The sequence below is a fragment of the Fonsecaea monophora genome, assembly GCF_001642475.1.
Source record: "Fonsecaea monophora strain CBS 269.37 chromosome Unknown Scaff3, whole genome shotgun sequence".
Lineage (NCBI taxonomy): Eukaryota > Fungi > Ascomycota > Eurotiomycetes > Chaetothyriales > Herpotrichiellaceae > Fonsecaea > Fonsecaea monophora.
The window spans coordinates 16,354-41,790 of NW_019173934.1; the positions used below are offsets into that span (position 1 = coordinate 16,354).

The window sequence follows — 25,437 nt, forward strand, 5'->3', positions numbered from 1 at the left end:
TCCATATACGTAGCCTATACATAGCAGGTGCTTGGGCTCTATACAGAGACCTGAGGACCATTAACAATGTACCAAAACAGAATGCAACAAGTTTGGAATACACCCTTCATTATCGAAGAAACCAAGGAGATAATATTATGGCTGAGGAAAAGCAGGCGCAGAGACAACAAATTGACGACCGGATCGAACGAGTAGATTTGGGGAAATCAATGTCGCAGCTTCTTCGGATGGCTGCTGTGGGCGGGAGCTGAGGCCGGGTCCTCTGCACACAGACAAACTTTCACCCACCGACACTTTTTCAGATTTTCATCACGCCTTGATCCCCATCTAGATCTTCATGCATCCTACGCATTTCGGATATCCTTGCCTCCCGTTCGATTTCGGTGAAATATCCACCAAGGGCGTGAAGTGGAAGGGTGTGCTGTCTTCTGTACAGGCTGCGACATGCGGTGTGGAAGAGTGACCGCAGCGAACATTCACCGTCGTCCCAACCCTCCTCAGGTCTCTGATTTACGGGGGAACTCACCCTTATATGAGCTCAGGCACTGACACTGAACGATCTAGAACCCCAATTCTAGGCTAGAAAGCCCATCACGCCCATCACAATCGACCTGCTGGTTGAGGCAAAGATTGTCATGCAGCCCAACCGCGCCAATGCAAGCCACACAAAAGGTCCTTGGAACTTTTGTCCGCCTGATCTGTTGAGCAACCGAGTCCCTGGAAGTTCAGGGCATCTTTCCACAGCACCCCTTTCACTCAGCTACACCGAAACAAAGGCTCATACCACTCAAAAAATTGCTATGGAATTCCTGCCTTGTGGATGTCAAACAGGTTTTGCTGTGGTACAGGCGTCGAAGGTTAGCTGAACATTTCAACTACCTCAGATTGCCTACGCGATGGAAAGGGGACCTTTGCACACTTCCAAGCGCAGAAGAGCTGCACAGCCCCTGTGCCGGCCCCAACCAGCTGCAGCCCTGATAGTTCCCTTGCACCACTCAGAAGCACCACAGCAAGCCTCTAGGCCCTTAACGAGCGCCACCAGGGCCCTTCAGCCCGCCAAAGTCATGGCTATCTGCATGTCCAACACACATGGAACACCAAAGGGCACGGAGAAGGAGAAAATTTGAGCAAAAGGTCTGTCTTTCAGCCATGGATTGTGATATAATCGATCCCCTGTTGGTGTTCAACAGTTTAAGATGGTCTGATATTTGGAGAGATTTCCATAAACATATATCGTCACGGTCGTCCCCGTTCTTCTCATGATTCCTGGATTCGTCTTTGCCAAATGATGTTGAGCTGCCACTTAGCATGCCTCGAGGGTACACACAAAACACAAGTGTTTTACGGAATCTCTCAGGCACTGCTATTTCTGCTGCTTGCAAAGGTTCCAGCTTCCATCGTTCAAGGTTGCGCATTTGCGTACTTGTGCATTTCCTCCACAGGCTTACGTCCGTCTCTTCTCCTTCGGACCACCGATGGTCTGCACTTTTGCACAGGACCGCCCTTCACACTCATGTGTGTTTGGTGATGAATGAACTGCAGGCCCCTCCAAAGACCCCTCCGGCATTCTGGCCCCCTCAGTCCGCTCGACCTTTGGACTCAACCAGCACAGACTTAGCGGCCTCTTCCTCGAAAATGAGTCCCTCTGCCGACTCTTCCTTTCTCGTCCAATCAACCTCGACGGTACGAGGGACTCATGTCCCCACTGCTCGGCACTCTGTCACTGGTCAGCACTCATGGTCAGACGCATACTCGGCCTGGGTATGATGGTGTTACCCAAGAGGAAATGGTCCCAAAAAAGAATAGCGTCGTCCTGCTGCTCTATTCGAGGGACGAATCTAGCTTTATCGAGATGTAAGACCATTGGGCGTTTGATACTGGTACAAGACGTGTTCGTTACGCGGTTTTGGGAGGTAATTATCGATGGTAAAGCGCCATGAATGTTGAGTACACCAACCATGCCGCTGCCCAACATGCAGTGTTCGGGACTCTTCATCATCTTGGTTTGGCTGTCTTTTTTCGTTCCTCATCCCAACCCGTCCCCCACAATATTCACTGTCCCATTCCCTTTGTACACGATCCCCTCCTCAATACTTTCCATCGTTCATCAACCTATCTTCTCTTCTCTCCTCAAGTCTACCTGTTGTCATCTCTGATCTCGCTGTCTTGTATCACTCCTCAACATTTGCTACAGCAAGTTATTCTTCAAAACACTTCAGACGCACACACAACCAATCCGCTGGACAGTTCTAGTTCCGGTCATATCTCGACCGTCTGGTCTCGGACATTCTTGCTGTTGATGCAAATTCTCACTCTGACGATGTCTTCGTTCATGAACATGCCCATCCATCCTCCACCAACTGGTCAAGGCAATAACACCTCCCTTCCGAAGCAACCTTTCTCTCGTTTTGCGTCCGCTTTGGTGAGCCCTTCTGCGAACATCAGCTCGATGTCGCCTGCGTCACCACCGGCTGCGTACTCCTTAGGCCGCACAGAAAACTCCTTGACTACACAAATTGCACAAGCTCCTTCTCCGAGCACACCGAATTCCAAGTGCCGATGCAGCCATGGTAATGGGTACTATGATGACGGGGAGATGACTCCCAAACAACGTAAGTCTCGCTCTGTTCTTCGGAGGCCATGTGTCCAATCTCTAATGACCCCTAAGGTTCAGAGGCCGAAAAAAGGGTCATTGACGAGATTGGCGGCCTCTTCTGCGACTGCGGCAAGTTCTTTGCCGGCAAATACGCAAAGACCAACCTGACCCGCCACCTTCGCGAGCAAGGCACTCGCCTTCGATGCACCTACTGTCAGAGCGAGTTCGCTCGTCCCGGAAATCTCCACAACCATATCCTAGAGAAGCACCCGCAGCAGGTGTGCACGCATTGCGGCATGGTCCCTCCTCAACGGTTCAAGTGTCCAAAGTGCTCGCGGGTCTTTCAAACCATGGATGATTTGCACCGACACTTGCACACGAAACATCGAAATGATCGCTAAGGATTGCGACCGCTTTACGTTACTTCTGCAGCCACGATACCCGCGACGTATGATATCTCACCCTTTTTTATTCTGGAGACAAGGACAGCATGAGCATGAGCATCGGTGCTGGATTCCAGAGGCATACATAGGAAGGGCCCACCGTACTTTGAGACTTGGTTTTTCTTCTGGCGATAGGGTTGGTTTTGCTTTGCTCGAGATGGGGTTTGGGACAAAATGGTGTTTTCTCAAAACATTTTGGTACATACTTCTACACGTACCACGGCCCGGATGATTCGACTACCAGCACAGGGATGATGAGATGTGCCGGCCAAGAGTCTGGCCAAAAACTTTTTGCGATGTGCCACCAGATATCGATACTTTTTACCTATTGACAATTGATTTTTCTACTATGGGCTGTCTCGACTTGCTGCTCGAGTATTTTGAAGTTCCAAACTTCGACTTCGACTTCGACTTCGACCTCCGCACCTACACTTTTCAATCTCTCTTCGTCGCCCGAGGTCCATTTAGATGATCACCCTCTGAGAAGTAACTTCCCCCTGCTTAGGTTTTTTCGCATCTCGTCCACTTTTCTGCAGATCGAACTGCAGAATACTAATATGAAGCAAACGCCTACAAATTTACATTTGGGTGAGCGTGCTGCTACAGACACCCCGAAGAAGGGAAGGGGGAGGGGGGCCGGCGAAAGGACTCATAGAGGGGAGAGAGGCTTCGGAGGCCAGAAGGAAAGGGCCTGGAATGTCTACAAGTAGGTAAACTCTGAAGGCCCCCGGAGCGAGTGCCCTTGGGGGGTGTACGAGGTAGATGCCTCTAAAGATGTCCTCCCCGAGGAAGAGGCTGGGTGGGTGGTGTATTCGTTAAATGACTTCGCCTTATAGGGCTCTTTGGGGGGGAAGGGATATGGGCGACGATCCCCTATAAGGGAGCCTAGAAGATAGGCTATTTGGGGGGCACACGGGGGCTACAGTTTAGGCGCTGTAGGCGGTCTAGGTAGGTAGGTGCTTGCATGCATAGTTATCTACGAGTAGGTCGGTAGGCAGGTCGAGAACGAGCTTGTAGGTAACTACATACAGACGTGCTAAGGTGGCGTTCAGCGCTGTGGTGCGTTGTCTTGCGGGGCGGTACGGGCCATGAGCAGAGAAGGAAAGGAAGGGATCGACCGAGCCACTGACCAGCCGGACGGAGGAGAGCAGAGCAGAGGGAAGAATGACGAGTGACGAGCTGAAGGAGGCGGAACAGGAAGGTGACACGGCATGGCATGGCGGGCACTGCGCAGCTCTGCTCTACTCTACTCTGCTCTGCACAGCCAGTCCAGCCACTAACAAGCACTCCTCCTTCGTACACCAGCTTGCACACTGCAATGGGAATGAAGAGTGACGAGTGACGAGTGACGCAGCACAAGGAGAGGGTGGCGAGACCCAAGCCCCAGACAACCAACTCCAAGCTAAGCCATGCATCAGGGTGGGTATAGCTTTGGCTTTGGCTTCAGCGTTGGCTCGTAGATATCTGTCACAAATACATACTCGGTATATACTCGTAATCTTGGCCATGGATGGATGGACCATCAATCTGCTACCCAAGGAAATCTGGTGGGATGGGATGAGATGGGAGGGGACGGAGGACGGGCACGGGGACGGAGAGAGTGGTTTGGATTTCCATATCGAGTAGGTGAGGAGATTCGCTGGGCTGGGGGGCCAGAACTCAACGTTCTCGGCGAGGTGACGAGGTGCGAACATAGGTACGTATGTAGCTATGATGCCGACCAGCGCATTTACATTTGCCCCCCGACGTAGGTTCGTAGGCACGTAGGTGCCAGGTACAGGTAGGGTTGGGGGGGGGCGGAGGGGGGCATGTCTAGAAAATTACGGGGATAAAAGCGGCGAAGTACAGTTGAGGAAAGTAAATATAGTTCCGGTAACGACGAGACGGTACGGAGAAGACTAGGTGTTGGGTGCTGGGTTCTGCTGGGCCGGGACAAAAAAAAAAAAGGGAAATAATGCAGAACCCGAGGAGCATGTGCGTGTGCGTGTGCTTGTGTGTCGGTCGGAGATAAATCCATAACGGTTGAGGAAAAAGGCAAACAAAGCAGGTGACGCCCTACCGGGGATTATGAACAAAAGGCGATCAAACTGGGGGGGTTCGCGAACCATTGACCTGGCAGCAAAGTCCACCGTTGACTGGCTGACAGGCAAGAATGACCCAGAACATTTCGACTCCTTTCTCCCTCTTTCTGTCTCTCTGTTTCTGTGCCTCCCCCCCGCGGTTCTCACGGTGGCTTGTTAGCCACTCGTGGGCTGAGCTGTGGCTTTTGGTTTCTGACACATTCACCCAAGAATGCCCGCTACGTCAGTGTACAGGACAAGGAGAATCTGGCTGTCTGTCGCCCGGTCGCCCTGTCACTCTCAATCAATAACCTTCGGGTGTTTCGGCGCGTTTGATCCTCTTCGCCAACACCTTGCCCTCTCCTTTAGACATGAATCCTGACGGAGCGACCGAGGAACACGCGAATAGGAAAGAGGTGAAGTCTCGCAGAGTTGGACGTTCAATTGTGGGGCGACCAATTGGAAGGGACGTGGCAGGCTCAATCAAGCCAATTCCACCAGGCCGGGTCTTTAGATCGGTCGGCCACAATCTATGGGAGCTAGCCCAAGTGGGAATGGCAAGGGTAGCTTGGATGTCTCCACTCCCGTTGAACTGGCGGTACGGCTTTTTTTAAGCTTTCAAGTCCCTTGAAAAGACCGTGACAGGACAGATGACAAGACAGGTACGGGTTATATTTCAATACGAGGTAAGAAATAAATGAGATGCGACGGTGATATTGAGTCCCTACCTCTCCTTCCATCTACCCCTTGGTATGACGCTGGGCTTGGCATAACACTACAAGCTCCCTCTGGGCACTCGTAGAGAGGAGCTCAGCTTGTCAGCCCGTTGGGTTCGTTGAAAAGAGCCCGCTTATTCCCAGGTCATGCGGAGTTTGGGGGTCAGATCCCCACCCAGATTTTGCCACACAGGCAGAAACGTTGCTTAACAAACCTCCCCCTTCTGAGATCTATTCCTGGCGCCCAACTTTCCAGCGCGCAATGATCGTGTATCTCTGCTGTTTTTGGAGGTAGCTACTAACATTTCTGTCTTTATCTTGGCGATATTCGTACGGATAAGTATATTTTTTCACGAAATCATTGGGGTTTGTTGTCGGCACAAGGCTGAAGATTAGATAAGCTTTATTAGTCATGCAGGGAAGGAAGGAGTTAGAGGGAAGAAGCGAGGGAGGCAAAGCAGGGAGCACCCTGAAACGCAGGGGTTGCTGGACCTTTTCCTCCTCGAGCTTTGCTTCAACCAGTGAGCGTCCGCGAAGCAGGAGGAAAAACAGGGAAATGGCATCGTCTCCTCTACCCACCCAAGCACCCTCCCACCCACCAGTATACCACTACCGGGTACGGAGTACGCACCGAGGACAAAGGCGAGGGACCAAAATAGGTTCAGGGATGAATAATAATAATGGACTCTCCCCAAGAAAATAGCTTACGCGATCGCACAGTCTCTGATCAAGTCATTGATTGACGGCTCGCTTCCCCTTGCTCTGGGTGACTACTCGTGTGGACAAAAGCCGTAATCCTGACATTCAACCGAGTCCTGATTGACGATAAGCTTAGATATCAAGCCCTCCGATTGGCGCTGCTGGTGGTTAAGCTACTTTCTTCAGCAGTCCCTCGCCCCACCCCACCGTTCGGCAGAAGAGGCTCTTGCTGCTCTCCCCACTCCACTGCTCGTACAAACACACCACGGTGCACAGGTTTCATGGGGTTTACTTGACGAGAGCTCCGCGAAGATGGAGTGGCAACTGGTTTGTCCACTATGCTGCACAGTCCCATGGGCTATTGACGTGTGACATGGGTTTGACCATCCGATAGCAGGAGGCGACACTTGTCTTCAGGACTCTAGATTGTCCAAAATGTGTAGTGCTGTAGATCTTGGTTGTTTGAGATTTGAAGAGACTTGGCCTGGGGATAACGGATGGTCCGAGGAGTGACCACGAATATAACACGGGCGTACTCGGTACTCGGTTTCGTATGCCAACAGCGTCCCATTGGAACTGGAGCTGTAGGTGAGGAACAGTTTAGAGCGGCGAAAGGCTTCTCGTCGTGTCTTTCACTCGCCTATGGTGAGTCTGTAGGGTGTTGAGGCTCCGAACAAGTCTCATGATACTGTACTCTGATTGTCAGTGTATTGACAAGTCCAAGATGCTACAAAGAGGATACGTGAGAGGGTTGGCAGATCTGTAGAACATTCTGGTGTAAAAGCGGCGGTGGCACGTGAGCGGCTCTGCGACAGCCTCGTGATGAAATTCACCTCCGCACCCAGCGCCCTCACGAGGTGTCAGTGTCGCACCCAAATTCCACCGTCCACGCTCCACGATTGATATCTTGATGAGTTGACAGGCCGATTGATGATTGTCACAAGAGGCTATCCCAGGTTTGAACCTCGCATCAGAAGCTAGCAGTCATGACGACCGCCACGCAAAATCCTCCGAGTTCGACGTATGTCCCACCACACTCCTTCTCACTCGACAAAACGATGAGAACATCCCCCTCCCCTACCATGTGTTGAGTGACTGACGCGTCTCGCTCTTGCTCCAGGGTCTACGTCAAAAACCTCGAAGAGCGCATCAAGATCGAGCAGATGAAGACGGCCCTCACCGAGATCTTCTCCGAGTACGGCAACATCATCGATCTGGTGGCCAAGTCGAACCTCAAGGCCAAGGGCCAGGCGTTTGTGGTCTTTGACAAGCCGGAATCAGCCGCCAAGGCCATCGAGGAGATCAACGGCTTCGAGCTGTTCGACAAGCCCATGCAGCTGGACTTCGCGCGCACGCGGTCCGACGCCACGGTGCTGCGCGAAGACGGCGAACACGGGCTCGAGAAGTGGAAGAGGACCAGGATCGCGGAGAAGGAGAGGCGCCAGGCCCTCGAGGCCACGCAGCAAAAGGTCCTCAAGAGGCCTGCTGCCGCCGCCGCTCCCGCCGAGCCCGCCGCACCAGGAGCTGGACTGTCCGCCCGCCCTGCGAAGGCGGCCAAGGGCGCAGGCCTCAAGGCTTCGGGCACCAACACCACGGCCATCATCCCCGATGAGTACCTCCCGCCCAACAAGATTCTCTTCCTGCGGGATCTGCCGGACAGCTACGATGCAGACGGCCTGAGTCGGATATTCAGTCGTTTCGAAGGGTTCAAGGAAGTGCGCATGGTGCCTGGACGAAAGGGCATTGCGTTTGTGGAATACGAGGCCGAGGCTGGCGCTATCAGTGCAAAGGAGGCGACGGCTGGTATGCAACTGGGTGATGAGGGCAAGGGAATCAGGGTCACGTATCAACGAGCTTGAGCAGGGGTGCTAGGCTGCGCTGGACTGCGCTACGGAAGTGTTATGATATGGTTGGGGCAAACTTCTACTGCTGCCAGCTATTGTATTTGATACCCATGCATGGATTCGGCTGGCGTTGAGGATAAAAAAGCATACAACATCTCGCAGGGTCATCTCATCCTGTGTCAAGTCACATCAGAAAATAACATCCTCGTCCTCATGCTCGCCTAGTACATCCTGCGGCTGCGCACCATCATCCTCCTGTTCTGGCTTGCCTTTCCCAGCTTCCCTCTGTTTCTGGAGCTCAGCGTCCGCCGCGGCTTGATCGCGTTGTTTCTTCCCCGACACCTTTTTCAGTCTGTAGAATTCTTCTCGGTCAAGCTCGTCCAGCTCGGAGTTGATGTCTAAATGGGGTGTCAGAAGCTTGCAGGGAACGCGGAACGCCAATGAGCTTACATTTTATAGTGTTTTCGGTCCGAGGGATGATGACATGCTCAATGGCGTTGACTGCGTAGGTGGTCAGCTTCCGTCTGGTCTCTAATAGACTCCGACAACCATACCTCTTCGGTTCACAACTTTGATAACCTCATCGAGGATCATGAATGCCGTCTGCAAGCTTGCCAGCTCCACCAACGTCTCGACTGCTCGGGTGTAGGTCTCGCGACATCTCTGCACTTGCTGCCCTCCCTTGCCCAAGCCCGTCAAGCCAAAGTCATTGATCTCGTCCTTTGTGTACCCCTCAAACTGAGGCAGAAAGACACCCGAGACATTCTCTTGCTTGGTCTTGATCCTGAACCGGGCTGTCTTGACGGATTCCTGGATCTGGTAACCAATGTCTCCGCCCACTGCGTATGATACTTCGGCGAGCGAGAATGCCGCGATCTGCATGACTCGGCCCATCTTCCGTTTCGCCTCGTCGATTCTCTTGAGGATTTCTGTGGCATTTTTAGCTTCGCGGGCCCGCCAGGAGGGTGTGACTGTTTGTACAGACCTCGAAACCGCCTGTTCGAAGATTAGCATGTGACGATGCCAGCAATGGGGGATAATACACTTACTTTGTCAGAGCCTCACTCTTTCTTTTCAATAGACTGTGGCCGGTCTGAGCCCCCTTCAACTTCGAGTTCATTTGACCCAACGCCTGCCGCGTGGGAAAGACGGCTTCTCTCTGCAGGCAGTGGTCAGTAATAACATCGTTCTTGTTTTCCCGCACGGTCTTCTCACCCCTGCGCCGGACGACATCTTGTCTGTGGACTACTTTTAGTCCTGTCTGGTATGAAGCAGATACAGAGACACCTGAATTGTGAGTTGGAGCAGCGAAGATCAATGGACCGCAGCTTATCACCTGCACCTGGCGAAGCTGCAAGGCTCGGGGAGGCATGACGTTGCCAAGCATGCTTCGCTAAAACTTTAGCCCGTGCACAGAACATATATTGAAGCTCAGCCTTGAGACCATACGAATACCTATCTTTGTGAATATCTACTAGGTATCTTACAGAGTTCAAGCGATATGCAGTGCTACTTCTGGGACCTAGAAATGCCATGAGAACATCTGTGGGCAGATTCACAGGCTTAATCTTACGCAGGACCCAGACATTTGCTGTGCAAGAAAGCCAGCTTGATACTTCAAAGACCGCAGGCATCTTAAGGAACATGAAATCACTCGTCTCTGTCATGGCATCTCGCAGGAGCGTGGCGATGGGATCATGGCCTGAACCTTCGGGTCTGCTTCTAATTGCATCGAAATTCAACGAAAGACCGGCGAGTAGGTAAGAATGAAGACGTATACACCAAACATTGCCAATGATAATTGATACAAGTATCGAGTAGATATTGTATGGGTTCCTGGGCCGGCCACGGGCGTCATCAGACTCAACGTATCCGAAACCGTCTCTTTGTGGACGATGTAGAACACGATCTGTCCCAGCCTCTAATTGCATACCACCACGGAAGCACCAATCATTTTGCTTTTAGGCTTGCTTAGGCTTGTCTGGATATCGCGTGGAACTTAGTGAATTCTATCAGTTACTCGCGGCGAGCATGGAATAAAGTCGCGATGCTTGATGCTCACCACAACTCGCGCCGGCTCCACAATAGCATGTGTTACAGCCAAAGCCGTCCTCTCAACGCGGTTCTGCGTTCAACCGATTTCTTGCGCATTCGATTATTCGTAGCAGAAGAGCCATGAAAGAGCGAGGTGGAATGTCAAGTACATCAAGGACGAAATAGCAAGATGAGCGCGGATGAGCACCAAAGATGCCAAGCCGGAACCGTCAAAACCATCTTCCGAGATCTTCGGTTGCCTGCATCTGGATTTAGCAAAGTCGAGGAGAACTTCTTCAGCACGACAACCCGGCATGCCTGGCACAGTCCGCCGGTCGCGTAACGACTCGAAGGTCGCCATGAAATCCGTCAAGCCCGATCTTTATCTCATCGCCAATGAAGATACCATCTACGAACAGGACATCCTCCGCAACCCCGGAAGCGTCCGACCATGGCTGACCTACATCGACTTCAAAATGCGCAATGGCACGATCCACGAGCAGGCGTTCGTACAAGAGAGGGCATGCATACAACTGCCGCGGTCATATAAACTGTGGAAGATGTATCTGGATTTCCGGATCAAACACCTGAAGAAGAAAAACCCCGTCAAGTACCGGACAGAGTTCAACAAGGTCAATGCCCTGTTCGAGCGGGCCCTCATTTTGTTGAACAAGATGCCCGTCATTTGGGAGATGTACCTGAAATTCCTTCTACATCAACCCTATGTCACGAAAACGCGAAGGACTTTTGACCGTGCACTCCGCGCTTTGCCTGTCACGCAACACAACAGAATTTGGAAGCTCTACAAGTCCTTTGCCACTTCAGCAGGAGGAGAGACAGCAGTCAAGATTTGGGCTCGTTATGTCCAAGTGCATCCCGAAGACATGGAAGACTACATCGAACTCCTCATCGAGACCGGACATTGCCTCGAGGCAGTGAAGAGATACATTCAGATATTGAACAACCCCAAGTTTAGGTCAAAGCACATCAAAAGCGAGTTCCAGCTGTGGAATGAGATGGTAGAGCTCATGGTCACCAAGGCTCGAGACATCGGTGATAGCTCGGTTTCTGGATTCGACCCTGATACCATTATCCGAAGTGGCATAGAACGATTTGCCGACCAACGTGGCAAGCTGTGGGCTGGCCTCGCGACCTACTGGATCACCCGCGGAGATTTCGAGATGGCCAGAGATGTTTTCGAGGAAGGCATTACCACCGTGATGACAGTGCGTGATTTTACCATGATCTTTGACGCGTATGTCGAGTTCGAGGAGTCTATATTGTCCACGCTGATGGACGCTGCTTCTGCCCGTGCTGCCAAAGGAGTTATCGATCCTGACAAAGACTTTGAGCTGGATCTGAAAATGATGCGGTTTGAACATTTGATGGATCGCCGCCCATTCCTGGTCAACGACGTATTGTTACGACAGAATCCCAATAACGTGGTCGAGTGGGAAAAACGGGTTGCTCTGTGGAACGACAACAAACAAGAGATTGTCCAGACATACACAGACGCGATTGCGGCAGTCGCCCCGAAAAAGGCAGTTGGCAAGTTTCACGAACTCTGGTTGAATTACGCCAAGTTCTACGAAGAGGCCGGCGACTTGGACACAGCTCGAATTATTCTCGACAAAGCGGTTAAAGTGCCATACAAATCCGTCGCCGAGCTCGCCGACACGTGGATTGGCTGGGCCGAGATGGAGCTGAGGAACGAGAACTTTGACGGTGCGATGAAAGTCATGGCTACAGCTACCAAAGCCCCGAAACGGAGCACGGTCGACTACTTTGATGAAACTCTATCACCACAGCAACGTGTACACAAGTCGTGGAAAGTCTGGTCATTCTATGTCGACCTCGTGGAATCTGTGGGTTCTCTGGATGACACCAGGGCAGTTTATGACCGTATCTTCGAACTACGCATTGCCACCCCGCAAACTGTTGTCAACTATGCCAACCTTCTCGAAGAGCATGGCTATTTTGAAGAATCCTTCAAGGTCTACGAACGAGGCCTCGATGTTTTCACCTACCCAGTTGCGTTCGAGCTGTGGAACCTTTATCTCACCAAAGCCGTCAACCGTAAAATCGGGATCGAGCGCCTTCGGGACCTTTTCGAGCAAGCCGTGGAACAATGCCCTCCCGAGTTCGCTAAATCGATCTATCTCATGTATGGCAGTCTAGAGGAAGAGCGAGGGTTGGCCCGGTCAGCAATGCGGATCTACGAACGCGCCACACGCGCCGTGAGCGACGACGACCGTCTATCTATGTTCGAATTCTACATTACCAAATCAGCCACCAACTTCGGACTGACATCTACACGCCCAATCTACGAACGCGCTATCGCCTCGTTGCCCGACAAGGAGGCGAAGACAATGTGTCTCAAGTTTGCAGAAATGGAGCGTCGTTTGGGAGAGATCGATCGCGCAAGAGCAATCTATGGCCACGCATCTCAATTCGCTGATCCCAGAGTCGACAAAGGATTCTGGGAGACGTGGGAGAAATTCGAAGTGGCCCATGGCAATGAGGACACCTTTAAGGAGATGCTCAGGATCAAGAGGTCGGTGGCTGCGCAGTTCAACACAGATGTTGCATTTATCGCAAGCCAAGCAATTGCAAGGGGGCAGGCTGCTGCTGCGGTTGGTGGTGAGGGCGAAGGCGAAGGAGCTGAACGGCGAAAGGGAGAGGCGCAGGATGCAATGGCTGCATTGGAAAGACAGGCGAGAGCACCAGTTGGCTTTGTTGCAGCAAGCACAGGGCCAGAGGGTGGGAATCGTGCGCCATCGAAAGCAGCGGTTGACACGACCAACAAACCTGACCAAGCAGTGGCTGCAAATCCAGATGCCATTGACATTGACGATGATTGAATACTCCACGATTTCGAGGGTTCCAGTTCCCCTATTGAGATGTGCGACCTGCGGCACAAAACGAAACATGAGCGATCTTTTTTTTTTCCCTTTGTTATGCCCGTGAGGCAAATGTACATTGTGGCTGATCTGAACTTGTCTTTACTTTGAACTCGGTCCAACTCGAGATACACGGGGGAATTGGGGGAGGGGGCATTTTGGAACCATTCAGCAATGCGTTTTCGGGCTGGGGAGGCAAGGGAGGATAGGATGTCTCTCCACTCCACTCTGGTGGTGTTGGCTTACTCGCTCCCTGTGAGCAACTCAGTCTGTCGGTTTCTTATGGCTGGTGCGGTAATGTCGAAAGGTACGGGCTTGCCCGGTCTCCCTTCTTGGGGGATTTCCAAAGATTTCTTGGTGGCTACTTGTGGATTGGTACGATTCTCTCTCAGCGCCTCCGGTCAATGCACTTCGCGCTCGATCGTGAAGCGACTCGTATGCGTACGCATAAGCGCACGCACAGGCTCGTGTTCTCTAGAGGCGGATGGCGATATGTACATTTTAACGAAATCATTCGCTTGGACATTGGGCATTGAGCAAAAGACAAATGGGCAATTTGTACGAGTCTTTTCAACTTTGTTCCAGAGATCAACTACCTCCCTTGGTTCCTTTTATCTATCCCATCCGGTCCCCCTCCCTTTCTATATGATACGATATCATGTATACGTGAAAATCTGAAATCTGCGCGCTGTTTCTTCGTTGATTGTCGTTGGATGAGTGAGTTTCTCTTGGTGTGTGTTTCTATCATTTCTCATCTCCATTCAATTCAATTCAATTCGATTCCTCACGCAGCGCACCTCTTGCCTCCTCCCCCTCCCTTTTCTTTCCGTCCTCAAACCGTTCCCTGACCATCCTCAAACTGTCTTCAGACGGGGAACCCCCTCAAACCATCCCCCCCGACGCACGACGTTGGATAGGTACTCAGTTGAGAATATTTATTTTGGATAATCCTTGACGTGAAAACTCTTGACCTTGACAAACTGCTCGAAGCCGAGTTTACTCAGGGTGACGCCCTTGCCGCTGTCCTTCCAGCCCGTCCAGGCGAGGTCCGGGCTGGGAAAATCGGCGCGGTTGACGAAGACGGTGCCGGCCTCGACGGCGCCGCACAGCTCCTCGCCGCGCCTCGTGTCCTTGGTCCAGATCGACGCCGTCAGGCCGAACTGCGAGTCGTTCATCAGGGCGAGGGCTTCGTCGTCGCCCGAGACTTTCTGGATCGGGATCACCGGCCCAAAGGTCTCGTCGCGCATGATCGACATGGTGTGGTTCACGTTCGTGAGGAGCGTAGGCACCACCCAGTTGCCCTCGGGCGGGCCGGCGGGCGTTTTGAAGGTTTCGTTGGCGGGTGTTTCGTCCACGGCACCCGCGGCGATGGCGTCGGCGACTTGTTTCTCGATCGTCTCCTTGGACCGTTTGGAGACGACGGGCCCGATGTGTGTGGACGGGTCCAGCGGGTCGCCGAGTTTGTACCCCCGTAAGACTTTTTTCACCTCTGTCACAAAAGAGTCGTAGATGTCGGCGTGGACGTAGACGCGCTCGATGGCGCAGCACGACTGGCCCGAGTTGAAGATGGCGCCGTCGACAATCTCCTCGGCCGCCCAGGCGACGTCGTCCACGTCTCCGCGCACGTAGGCCGGGTCCTTCCCCCCGAGTTCCAGCCCGACGGAGCACGAGACGCGCGACGCCGCCAGCGTCTGGATCGCGACCCCGGCGGCCACGGACCCAGTGAAGCAGATGTGGTTGACGTCGGGCGAGAGGATCAGGGGCTTGAGGTCCACGGGGCTCCCGCAGTGGAGGAACTGGATGACGTCCTCCGGCAGGCCCGCCCCGCGGAAGATGTCGACCACGTGTTCGACGACCGTCGGCGTCTGCGGGCTCGGCTTGAGGATCACGGCGCACCCGGCCAGCAGCGCGGGGATCAGGCTGTTCACCAGGATGAGGTACGGGTAGTTCCACGCGAAGATGACCAGCACGACGCCGACGGGGTCGCTCCGCGTGATGTACCGCCTGAACCCGGGCTCTTCTTCTCCAGAAATCGTCGCACCCCGCCCCAGCACGTCCGGCGCCACTTTGTTCATGTACTCGGCCCTCTTGACCGCGGTGGTGATTTCCTTCGCAGTGTACGCGATCGGCCGCCCCATCTGCTCCGTGAGTTCGCGCGCCAGCGCATCTTGTCGCTCCGCCAGTGTCTTCAGGGCCCGCGACACAATCTGCTGCCGCGACGCGAGCGTCGGGTGGGATTCGCGGTATGCCTTGAAGGCCCGCTGCGCCGTGGTGCCTAACTGTAAGATCGCCTCGGGCGATTGGCCGTGTCGAGTCAGGATGGGTTTGTTGGTCGTGGGGGAGATTGTGGTGATTATTTCGGCGACCATTTTTCTGTGTTTCCCTTTTTCTGTTTGTAATTGATCTCTCTCTTTCTATTTCCTTTCTCTCTCTTTGTAATCAATCTCTTTCGGGAGAGGGGTGAGGAAGCGGGTCAAGGGAATGGGCTCATACACAAGTTGTACTCGATGCGGTAGATTGAGTGACTGAGTGATTGAGAAAATGTCCCCGCCACATGCCACATGCCACATGCGGGGAGAACATAACCAGCCATGACGCAAGGCTGAACCCAAAGACAAAGCGCCGAGTTTCAGCCTTGCACTTTAAGTACATAATTCAAAGGCTTGACTTCTCTTCGATTACAACTTGTTCACTCTACGCAATGCTGTTCTTCGCAAGAAGATGGACATTTCGTGATTGACAGGGCCTACTTGTCCGCACTCCTCTCCAAGTGCTAACCAACAGTCATGTCTTTCCAGGGTGAGGCGTACGCCGTTCTGTTCTGTCGATGTTAATGTCGATATTGAAGTTGAAGTTGGAAGCTGGATCAAACAAAATGAAAAAAAAAACCCCCCCGATTGCAAAGTCAGAAACATTGATGCTCAATACTAGAAGAGAGGTAAGGAATTAGGGAGGATGCAGAGCAGGACCTTTCCAATCGACGTTAGCGACGGTGTAGTCTATGGTGACGAGAAAGGAGTGCGAGGCTTGATAAAATAGGAGGAGGAAAAAAAAGGTACATTTATGAATTTATTGTATACATTTATCTTCGTCCGGTCGCGTTGCGAAAATATCAAGGGAGGGAAGGTGAGAAAGGTCAAGAGGAGTCGAGAGAAATGTCTTGGGAGGGAAATCAATCACAAGCGCATCAGGTTGGGTAACAGACAACAGACAACAGACAACAGACAACAGACAACAGACAACAGACAACAGACAACAGACAACAGACAACAGACAACAGACAACAGACAACAGACAACAGACAACAGACAACAGACAACAGACAACAGTGAATTAGAGACAGAGAAGCAGGACGATACGGGACACAACGTCACAGCTCATTGACACTCCACAAAATTTCCATTTCTTATATATTCCCATACATATAGGATGGATTGCCTGACTCAGCTTGATATAACGCCATAGCGAATGAGACCCATGACACCGCCGAGCAAAATCGCCACGGGGACGGGAACTCCGAACCAGCATCCACCGACGTAACTCGTCGCCGTCACGACCACCCACCACGGATCGCGGCCGAGGCTGGAACCGCTGGTGAATTCTTCGTCGATGTACCCGATCTCCCACAGCCGGTAGATGGCCGTGTAGATCAGCCCGACGGCGGCGGCGTTGACACCGCGCAACGCGGCTTTGACCCATCGCCGAGTGCGCAGCGCCTTCCACAGACCCATGGTGCCGTGCACGAGGATCAGACCCGGCGCGAAGATGCCGATGAATCCAATGATGGCGCCCGCGGCGCTGGGATATGATGCGTTGATGGCCGTCAGCGAGCCAAGGTACACGGCAACTGTGGCAGAGGGTCAATACAGTAGATTAATTGTGAGTCCGAGACAGGATGGTAGGGAAGGTGGATGAAAAAGAATCTGTGGGAGACGTACAGTTGAAGTTCGGGCCTGGGAAACTCTGTATGATGGCCAACCCCAGAAGGAAATCGCGGGAGGATACCCACCCTTCTGTCACAATATACCTGAGTTGTGCCAGCGGTGTCAGCTATGGGGGTTGGGGAGGTCAAACTGTAGATCTTGCATCACAACTCACTGTCGAAGGAGGGGAATCACAACAGGGCCACCACCAAATATAATCGTCCCCGCGAGATACATGTTGGAGAAGAGGCTGAAGAGCAGTGGTCGACGCTTGACCACGCCGCGCAGCACCATGACGGTGATGAATGTCAGGAAGAAACTGGCGATGAGAACGGTGCCAAATTTCCAGGAAACCTTCAGCTCTCTCTCCCGGGGAATGACTCTTGCGTCTTGACCGTCATTCGAGACGCGTTGGACATCATCGGAAGTTCTGGGGAGGTCGTAGGCCTCAGCCTCTTGTTGGGGGGCTCGGTGGCTATGGTTCGTCCCGTTGGCTTATAATTCGATGTCAGCCGATCTGCTTGACGGGAAGGCACAGTGAGATAATCCTCCACATATACTTACATTGAAAATCTGGTGACTGTTCTGTGGTGGTATTCATCTCGACTTCATGGTTCGGCGGCCCGTGTCTGATTCTGTGTGCTATCCCAACAAGCTTCCTCCACAAGGCGTGCGGCCATCGAAAGTCCCAGATGATCGTGACAGGGCCGGCCAGGAAGATCAACACCGGGAAAAACCATAGTGCGTTGTACAGCATCCCGGCCGTCGCTCCCAGAAAAACCAGAATCCTCGTGATCTTGTCTGTGATGGCTTTCTGGGACAACTGCACCGCGGCGAGGGCGATGATGCCCACGGTGGCGGCATTGAGACCGGAGAGAAGTGCATAGGCAGGAGCAGGAAGTATGTCGTCAACGTTGGATATACCGAGCGATAGGCCGTACATCCCTATAGCCCCGGGTAGTCTGAGTAGGAGTGAGTTGGATCCTCTTCGGCAGAGCTTTTAGAGGAACAAGAAAAGAGGCAGGGAAAACTCACGACCACAGTAGGAAAGCTGACAAGGCGGATAAGAAACCATTCCGGTTGAGGTTGATGCAATAGAGCATCTTGGTGCTCGCCGGGCCTGAGAGCGCCTGAGTGACGGCAAACAGCTCTTGAAACATGGGTTCGTCCAGCCAGTGGTATTTCTCCACGAATCTCTTGTGTAGCTGCTCGCCCGAAAGAGCAAAGTCAGATCAAAAGGGACACTGGTCAACAGACTGCTGGATAGAAGGGGTTCTCCTCACAATCTGGAAATGAACAGGAGGCCCTCCAAAGCAGATCAATCCGAGGTGCCCATTCTTCTGCACCGTCTCCCACAGTCTCTGATGCCAATGTACCCACCCTTCCATCATGCGACGGTCGTTTGAAGGACGCCATGTTTGCGTCAGGGAGTTGACGAATGAAGAGAACATCTTTTTTGGCACTTCAAGATGACGAGGCTTAGAGGGGGAGGTTCGCGCTGGCGATGGTCTGGCTGAGACTCTAAATCAAAAGTCGCTGCATCTGGTCCAGGTCGAAGCTCATCATAGGGAAGATGGGAGTCATAAATCGACTCGGCTTCTTATGCATCTAGCATGCAATCTCAGGTCAGAGAATTCAGTGAAAAGACAAGTTTCTTGTTTGCAGGGAGCCAAGCCGACAGCCGGTTGACGTGATTTACAATATTATGTAGAGCCAAGAATAGTAAAGACACTTGAAGCGCAGCCAAAGACACTAGCTCATGTTAACCCAGTACCGAGTACCGAGTACACATATCTTTGCATGTACTTGTAAACATGTATAATCTGCATCTATCCGAGTGAGAGCGTGGTGGAATCAGCTGCTGCCGCTCCCCAGTCTCATTTCTCAATACCAACACCCTCATCATCTCAATAGACATGGATCGCTGCGTCTTGGTCAGAAGCATCAAGCCCGTCAATCCACAGGCGCAAAAGGGATGATGCTCGTGATGGGAGGAAGTCTGCTGATTGGGTCCGTCAGCGTCATGCTTCCCATCGCTTCTTCCAGCTGGAGCAGTTCCACCGCCACCAGATCAGTCTTGCACAGCTTGGTCACCGAAGAATCCTCGGCCAAGTTCAACTGGGCGATGCTCAGCGCTTGTTGCAAACAGCATTTTGCGTTGCCGAGATTGTGTCTCATAACGTGTAAACGTCCTAGACACCGGAAAGCCGCCAGCTGACAGAAGATGAGGCAGCTCTCTCGCAGCCTCGCCTCGGCTGCGTCCATAAACTGCGGTTGGAGCACCTGACCCGAGATCAGAACATCGTTTCGCCGCAGGGCGTCACTCAGGAGGCATTCCACCTTGACGCTGGCATCTCCAGATGCGAGCATCACCCGGGCCTGCTCGACAATGGCGGTAATTGCCACCGCCGAGTTGGCCGAGTAGACCTGTTCCCAAGCCTGCACGACGCTTTCGAGCATCCGGATAGATTCGGGCACGTCGCCTGACGCCGCAGTGAGTCGAGCCCAGTACCAAAGGTGCACCATAGTTTGATATGAGTAAGTCCCAAACGCTCGAAGGTGCTCCTGATGCGCCACTCTCTGTCCCTCCCTTCTCATTCTCATCTTCTGTTCAGTCGTCAAGGGCGTGCCGAGGAGGATTGATATGGGGTGGCGCTCGCCAAGAGTGTGAATCGCAAGCGGTAACAGGTAGCTCTTCCACGATGCTCGAACGCTTCCAGCCACCGTGTTGGAAGTATCCATGCTGATCTCGTTAAAATAATAGCAGAGCTGTGGGTGCTGGCTGAGTAGCAAAGCTCTAGCAAGCGGCAACGTTCTGTCCAGAACTTGTGTTGCTGTGTCCGGCTGACCAGACGAGATGAACCCTGCAGCTAGCATGATGCTGACTGCCATAGCCTCACAAAGGCCATTTCCATCAAACCCAGCAGCATTCTGCTGCATGACCGTCCTCCAAATCCCACCCGCGTTACCTTGATGATAGTTGGAAATGGCTGTGAGCACTCGACCAAAGTTGGCCTGCTCTTTTGACTCCTTGATGACAGCCATCGGTGCCGCACCAAGGCGCCATTGCATTTCATATTTCCGACCCGGGCGATGACTTGGCCTTGAAGTTCTGGGTGCTGGTCGGGGCGTCCTTTTCTTTTTGATGTTGGCCGGCGTCTTTACGGACTTGCCGTGGTCAGCGTCTTCATCATCTTCTGCTCTGTGCTTCCCATTGACGTGTGTGCCTGGAGCCAATACATGTGACTGTGGTGATGTCCTGCCTCTGGCGTTGTCTCGATGCACTGGCTGTGGCGCGGATGGAAGTGTTTCGACAGGTTCGGCCACTGATGTCGAGGTGATTCGCTGGCTCGATGATGCCTCTACAAATTTGGCTACACTGGTGACTAGGCTTCTTGCCGATTTGTCTGGCGCACCTGTTGCTGTTTCACCTGTCAACCGCCTCAAATGGCTTGACGAACCCAATCTGTTGCACTCCGATGGTCTTTCATGTGGCTGGGAGTAGTCAGCAAGGCTAGACGTCCTCGAGGTATCCGTGGTAGATCTCGTCAGCGAAGGAGCAGGTCCCAGATGCAGCGAGTGTTGGTAATGTTGTACTGGTGCTGGAAGTGTTACTGTTCGTCGGATGGGGCCGCGGTCAACTGATGGACTGCCAGATTGCTGTGCCGGGAGCTCATCGGTCGAAGCAAAATTACTCCAACTCGGTGTTGAGGTGGAGCGGCTGCCACTAGTCCATGTACTGCTGTTGCTCATCAATCCCGCTAAGGCTGGTGGCGGGGATCCGTGGCGTCCCTGAGGAGCGGGTTGTCCTTCAGGTAAGTAACCTGAACTTGGGAGCCGTCCACCCGGAAAGGAGCCCACGCCTTTAGACATGGAGTAGAATGGCGAGGGAGCCCAAACATGCAGAGCAGAACTGGAAAAGGTGCCGAATACCCTGATCGCCCAGCATATATGTTCCCAGGGACCCCCACAAGCGCAAACTCAGCGTCGGGTCTCTCCAAGTGCTGGCATGCGTGTATCGAGCCTTGTGCAAAACAAAATTCATACTGTTTGTCCAATGTCAACGATGGATGCATCAAAGGGTCATATGCCGTCGAACCGTGGAAGATCAAGGCATCGCTCGTGAGGTTATACCATTGGCTGCTGACACATGTTGACTCAGCTAGTGCATCAAAGATGAGTTTGCTAGCATCATCAAACCATCAGGATCGTTCACGAAAGCTTCTGGGTGGCTTCCCACCGCCTTTAAATGGGTTTCCATGTCCGCATCGATGTCCAGCCCCCGCCCTCAGTCCGGCGTCTTGGTGCATCCTTGGTCCGCTTCTCACATCCATCAGGATGCCGGCCGACCGCAAACTCGGGAGCTTGCCGAGCAGGGAGACGAATGCTCATTTGGTATCACACCCTAAAGTCGAAGACGAACTCCAGGATGGAGCTGCAGACATCAGCAGACTGCTCTCTCCTTTTGACACGAGCTTGACGATCAGAACCGCCTCAAAAAGCATTTTTCGACGACCCGTCCTGCACAGCGTGACAGCCTAATATTCATGAAGACGGTTAGGTCTTTCTTGGGAAGGAGCGATGCCCAACAACATTGGCGCACGATCTCTTGTGCTCAAGATCTCCCTTGTCCCTGGTCGGATTGTCCGTCTCGGTTATCGGCAATGGCGATAGGGGTTTTGAGGCGGATCGAGCGAAACGTCTGAGAAGAGGAACTACCTTGTTTAGGAATCTAGACATTCCTTGATCGTTCGATCATTGGCAGAATAGGGGACTGAGCAAGTTCTTCTTTGGGTGAAGAATGTGACGGCTACCTGTGCGACTGCGGCCGCCTTATTGTCGTCGAACATCCGGATGATGCATTCGCAATGCCTCAATCTGTGCATAAATCTTGTTACTGATTTGTACAGTACTTATCTGACAAACTGTGGGTCAGTAGGTACTTGGAGATATTTGATTTCAAATAGCAATTCCACCTTCTCAGGTATGTCGTCGTTGGTATGCCGGGGTCATGCACTCCTGCGCAACCTATCTTGCCTTTATTCCACGATATCGACTCGAGAGATCTTCTGACCGATGCAATCATGTTCCAGTTTCGGCCCCTGCATTGGTTGGAGACAAAGGATCTTAGATGTTCGCCCTGTACAAGGGTGGGCAGACTCGCGTCCTTACGAGAGGCGTTCCTGGTTTGTGTGGGGCCCAGGTAGGTAGGCACATTGGTACAATGTTCAGGATCAGGGCTATAGTGTTTTAGTAGGCTATGGTGAGTGATGAACCCTATTGACAACGCTGATACCGACTTCGAAGTGAAATGTCTCTGGATGTGGGAGGCTGTCGAGTCGCTGACGGTTCCTTCGTCCGGTGAGGTGTCTGGCATGATCTGTATTGGTTCAGACTCTAGTGAAGGACCTCTTTTGCATGTCCAGGGGTACAACAGAAATAGGGAGCCAAAATAGCAAGAGCAAGAAAAGCAAGAGGATGACTTGAATCCTGATGGTGAACAACTGTGGGTGAACCTGAACCTGCTTACAGATGAAGAGCAGACACGGGCCTTGGCGTGGCTTCAGCCTTGCGCCTTGTCCAGCATGGACATGAAGCATCATCCTCGACAAACTCGATGTTTCGAAGTAGAAGGCGTTCAATTCTTTGTTTCTCGTCTATGGACTTGCTTCATGCGGAAGACTTCAGGGTCAGCGTGCGCCAAACTGCCCTGTGATCATGCCACTTTGTTCTCACTGGCTTACTTGCTTCAATCATGGCTCCCGGGCTTCACTTCTCGACACCGTCGCGCAAGCCCCAAACCCCGAGCGCAGAATTTCCTTGTCATCACATCGTGGCCAAAAGAGCTTACAAGTCTGACTTGATTGCGTCGCCCGACCTCTGCAGTGCAAGGTTGTCATACTCTGGCAAAGTCCTTGTCTATTCTTCTCTACCCGGGCGACGTTGTGGACGTGCGCATTGGCGGTATACACTGCTCTGGCGCGCAGTTAGTGCCGATCGAGCCCCGGTTTTCCTGGTATCATGTCGTGTACCTCTGCTGTTCGACTCCCCTCTAATGCCCGTGCCCGTCGTCCTCTCCGTGTGGCTCTTGAGGGTCGAGTTTGATCAACGTATCGATTCTCATGATCGCAATGCAGGCTTCCACAGCGCTCTTGAGCTGCTTCACTTTGCTCATGCTCGGCTCCAAGACACCCATCTTAACGACATCTACAACCTTGCCACGCATCAGGTCCAAACCGTAATTCTTATACTGTCGCTTTTTCGCAATGTCCTTTTCTCTCTCATTGGCCTCCCCTTCTTGCACTCTCTGGCTCAGTGCGTGACGCACGCGAAGCTGAGCGACAAGCTCGGAGGCATCTTTTGCCGCATTGACGGCCAAGGTCTTTGGCACAATCAGGAGAGACTGCGAAAATTCTCCGATCGCTAGCTGTTCCCGAGAAGAAACCGTCATGGCGAATTCTTCGAGATAGATGTGTAGGGCCGTCTCTACTGCCCCACCTCCAGGCACGATGCTGCCCGATTCTAGGGTTCGTTTGACAGCGGACAAGGAATCGTGAACAGACCTCTCCATTTCGTCAAGCTGATAATCGTTGGACCCTCGAAGAATAATCGACGCCGATGAGAAGGCTTTGGTTCCCTTCACCAGGATACACTCGTCGTCCGAGATGCGTTCTTGAACCACTTCCTCGGCGTAACCCAGTAGTTCTTTTTCGTATCTCTCGTCACCGTTTAGATCAGATAGAGTGCTGACAAGAGTTGCCCCTGTCGCCTTCGCTATCCGTCTCAGGTCTTCTTTCTTGCATCTCCGCACCGCCATGCAGCCACGTTCAACAAATAATTTAAGAACCAGATCATCGATCCCTTTTGTGGTCAGCACCACATTTGCTCCGGCCTTCAGTATCATCTCCACTCTGTCGAGGACAATGCCAGCTTCCCGCTCTCGGATCTTTTCCAGTTGTTGAGGGTCTTCAACCGTGATCTGTACTCCAAGCTTCATTCGTTCCTTTTGGAGGTTCATGTCGAGGCAGGCGATCTTTGCGTCGGTGATTCTCGTCTTCATTGCCTGAGATGCGACAGTACAGTTCAATGCATATCCCTTAACCAGTATTGACTCTGTCGCGCTCTTGCCGTGTGCCTTGAGGATATTGACAGCCTTGACCGGGTATTTGACTTCGTTCTTCTGTGCATTGACCGACTTGACCGCCAGCATGGCATCGACCACCATATTGCCAAAGAAATCCGCGTCCGCGCCAATGATCTTACTTGACATTGACGTTTTGGCAATGTTGACTAGACTTTCTCTTCCAAGGGCTTCCACTTTTGTGCTGATGTTCTCCTGCATGTACTTGACCGCTTCTCGCAGAGCCAGGCGGTACCCAGTGATGATGACGGTAGGATGTATGCGGTTCTTCATGAGGTCGTTTGCCCGTCGAAGGAGTTCGGCGGCGAGAAGGACGACGGATGTGGTGCCATCTCCCACCTCTTTGTCTTGCTGTTGAGCCAAATCGACCAGAATTTTCCCGGCAGGGTGTTCGATGTCGAGTAGACTGAGAATGGTGGCGCCGTCATTGGTGACCGTGACATCGCCAATATCGTCAACCATCATCTTGTCCAAGCCTGAAGGGCCAAAGGAGGATTTGACGACATTTGCAATTGCCTGCGTTGCGAGGACATTTTGGTCTCGAATGTCCTGGCCACTGATCTTCTGACCACCGAGAAACAATGTCCCACCGCTGCGCGGGCCCTCGAAGATGCCAGCCATCGCGAATAAAGGTACAGAAAGAATGCGCCGGAGAATGAGGACACCAGATATTGCTCAGAGAGAGCCAGGAAAAATGTCCTGCGGCGTCGCCATCACTCCACGGATTAAGGCGGCGACTGCGGGCCTCCGTTCGGTCTTGGCGCCGAGGCGATCATCTAGCCCCGCCGCTTTAATCAGGGCGTAGACTGCCTGCACTTTTGCGCTTGTTCAACTTCTTTCAATACTGCCATCTTGACAATGAGCAGCACAGCTCAGTTTATCGATCATTGGATTCTACTGATGCTTCAGGTTGCATCTTGGTCCGGCACCCCGGCTGGTCACCTTTCGGACACCAGTACGTCGAGTCGAGGATCAAGTGGAAAGTCTGTAAAATTGTTGCTGCAGTGCGTATCAGAGCGGAACTTCCCTCATCATCCATTCCATTGCACTCGTATCGTCACCTTGCGGACCGCGACTGCTA

The 25,437-nt window shown here is 52.7% G+C and overlaps 7 protein-coding genes and 1 non-coding gene across 8 annotated transcripts; 4 read left to right on the forward strand and 4 right to left on the reverse strand.

The window, feature by feature from the left end:
• Positions 1–2,320: 2,320 nt before the first annotated feature.
• On the forward strand, positions 2,321–2,997 carry AYO21_00721 (hypothetical protein; the record flags this gene model as incomplete). Its single annotated transcript, XM_022650711.1, has 2 exons — positions 2,321–2,612; positions 2,669–2,997. 2 exons carry the CDS (start codon positions 2,321–2,323, stop codon positions 2,995–2,997), a joined length of 621 nt encoding a protein of 206 aa, XP_022516714.1.
• Positions 2,998–7,500: 4,503 nt separating this feature from the next.
• AYO21_00722 (hypothetical protein) lies at positions 7,501–8,373 on the forward strand (the record flags this gene model as incomplete). Its single annotated transcript, XM_022650712.1, has 2 exons — positions 7,501–7,535; positions 7,635–8,373. The coding sequence occupies 2 exons, from the start codon at positions 7,501–7,503 to the stop codon at positions 8,371–8,373; spliced, it is 774 nt and encodes a 257-aa protein (XP_022516715.1).
• A 174-nt stretch (positions 8,374–8,547) lies between these two features.
• Positions 8,548–9,591, reverse strand: AYO21_00723 (V-type proton ATPase subunit D; the record flags this gene model as incomplete). The annotated part of the gene is made up of 6 exons (XM_022650713.1): positions 8,548–8,756; positions 8,809–8,859; positions 8,913–9,287; positions 9,344–9,354; positions 9,408–9,517; positions 9,574–9,591. The coding sequence occupies 6 exons, from the start codon at positions 9,589–9,591 to the stop codon at positions 8,548–8,550; spliced, it is 774 nt and encodes a 257-aa protein (XP_022516716.1).
• A 1,001-nt stretch (positions 9,592–10,592) lies between these two features.
• On the forward strand, positions 10,593–13,253 carry AYO21_00724 (pre-mRNA-splicing factor syf1; the record flags this gene model as incomplete). The annotated part of the gene is made up of 1 exon (XM_022650714.1): positions 10,593–13,253. One exon carries the CDS (start codon positions 10,593–10,595, stop codon positions 13,251–13,253), a length of 2,661 nt encoding a protein of 886 aa, XP_022516717.1.
• A 974-nt stretch (positions 13,254–14,227) lies between these two features.
• AYO21_00725 (hypothetical protein) lies at positions 14,228–15,661 on the reverse strand (the record flags this gene model as incomplete). Its single annotated transcript, XM_022650715.1, has 1 exon — positions 14,228–15,661. The coding sequence occupies one exon, from the start codon at positions 15,659–15,661 to the stop codon at positions 14,228–14,230; it is 1,434 nt and encodes a 477-aa protein (XP_022516718.1).
• Positions 15,662–17,638: 1,977 nt separating this feature from the next.
• AYO21_00726 lies at positions 17,639–17,715 on the forward strand. The gene has a single exon. It is a non-coding gene; the product is annotated as a tRNA-Asn (tRNA).
• A 1,453-nt stretch (positions 17,716–19,168) lies between these two features.
• AYO21_00727 (hypothetical protein) lies at positions 19,169–21,088 on the reverse strand (the record flags this gene model as incomplete). The annotated part of the gene is made up of 1 exon (XM_022650716.1): positions 19,169–21,088. The coding sequence occupies one exon, from the start codon at positions 21,086–21,088 to the stop codon at positions 19,169–19,171; it is 1,920 nt and encodes a 639-aa protein (XP_022516719.1).
• Positions 21,089–23,267: 2,179 nt separating this feature from the next.
• On the reverse strand, positions 23,268–24,977 carry AYO21_00728 (T-complex protein 1 subunit alpha; the record flags this gene model as incomplete). The annotated part of the gene is made up of 1 exon (XM_022650717.1): positions 23,268–24,977. One exon carries the CDS (start codon positions 24,975–24,977, stop codon positions 23,268–23,270), a length of 1,710 nt encoding a protein of 569 aa, XP_022516720.1.
• Between the last annotated feature and the right edge of the window lie 460 nt (positions 24,978–25,437).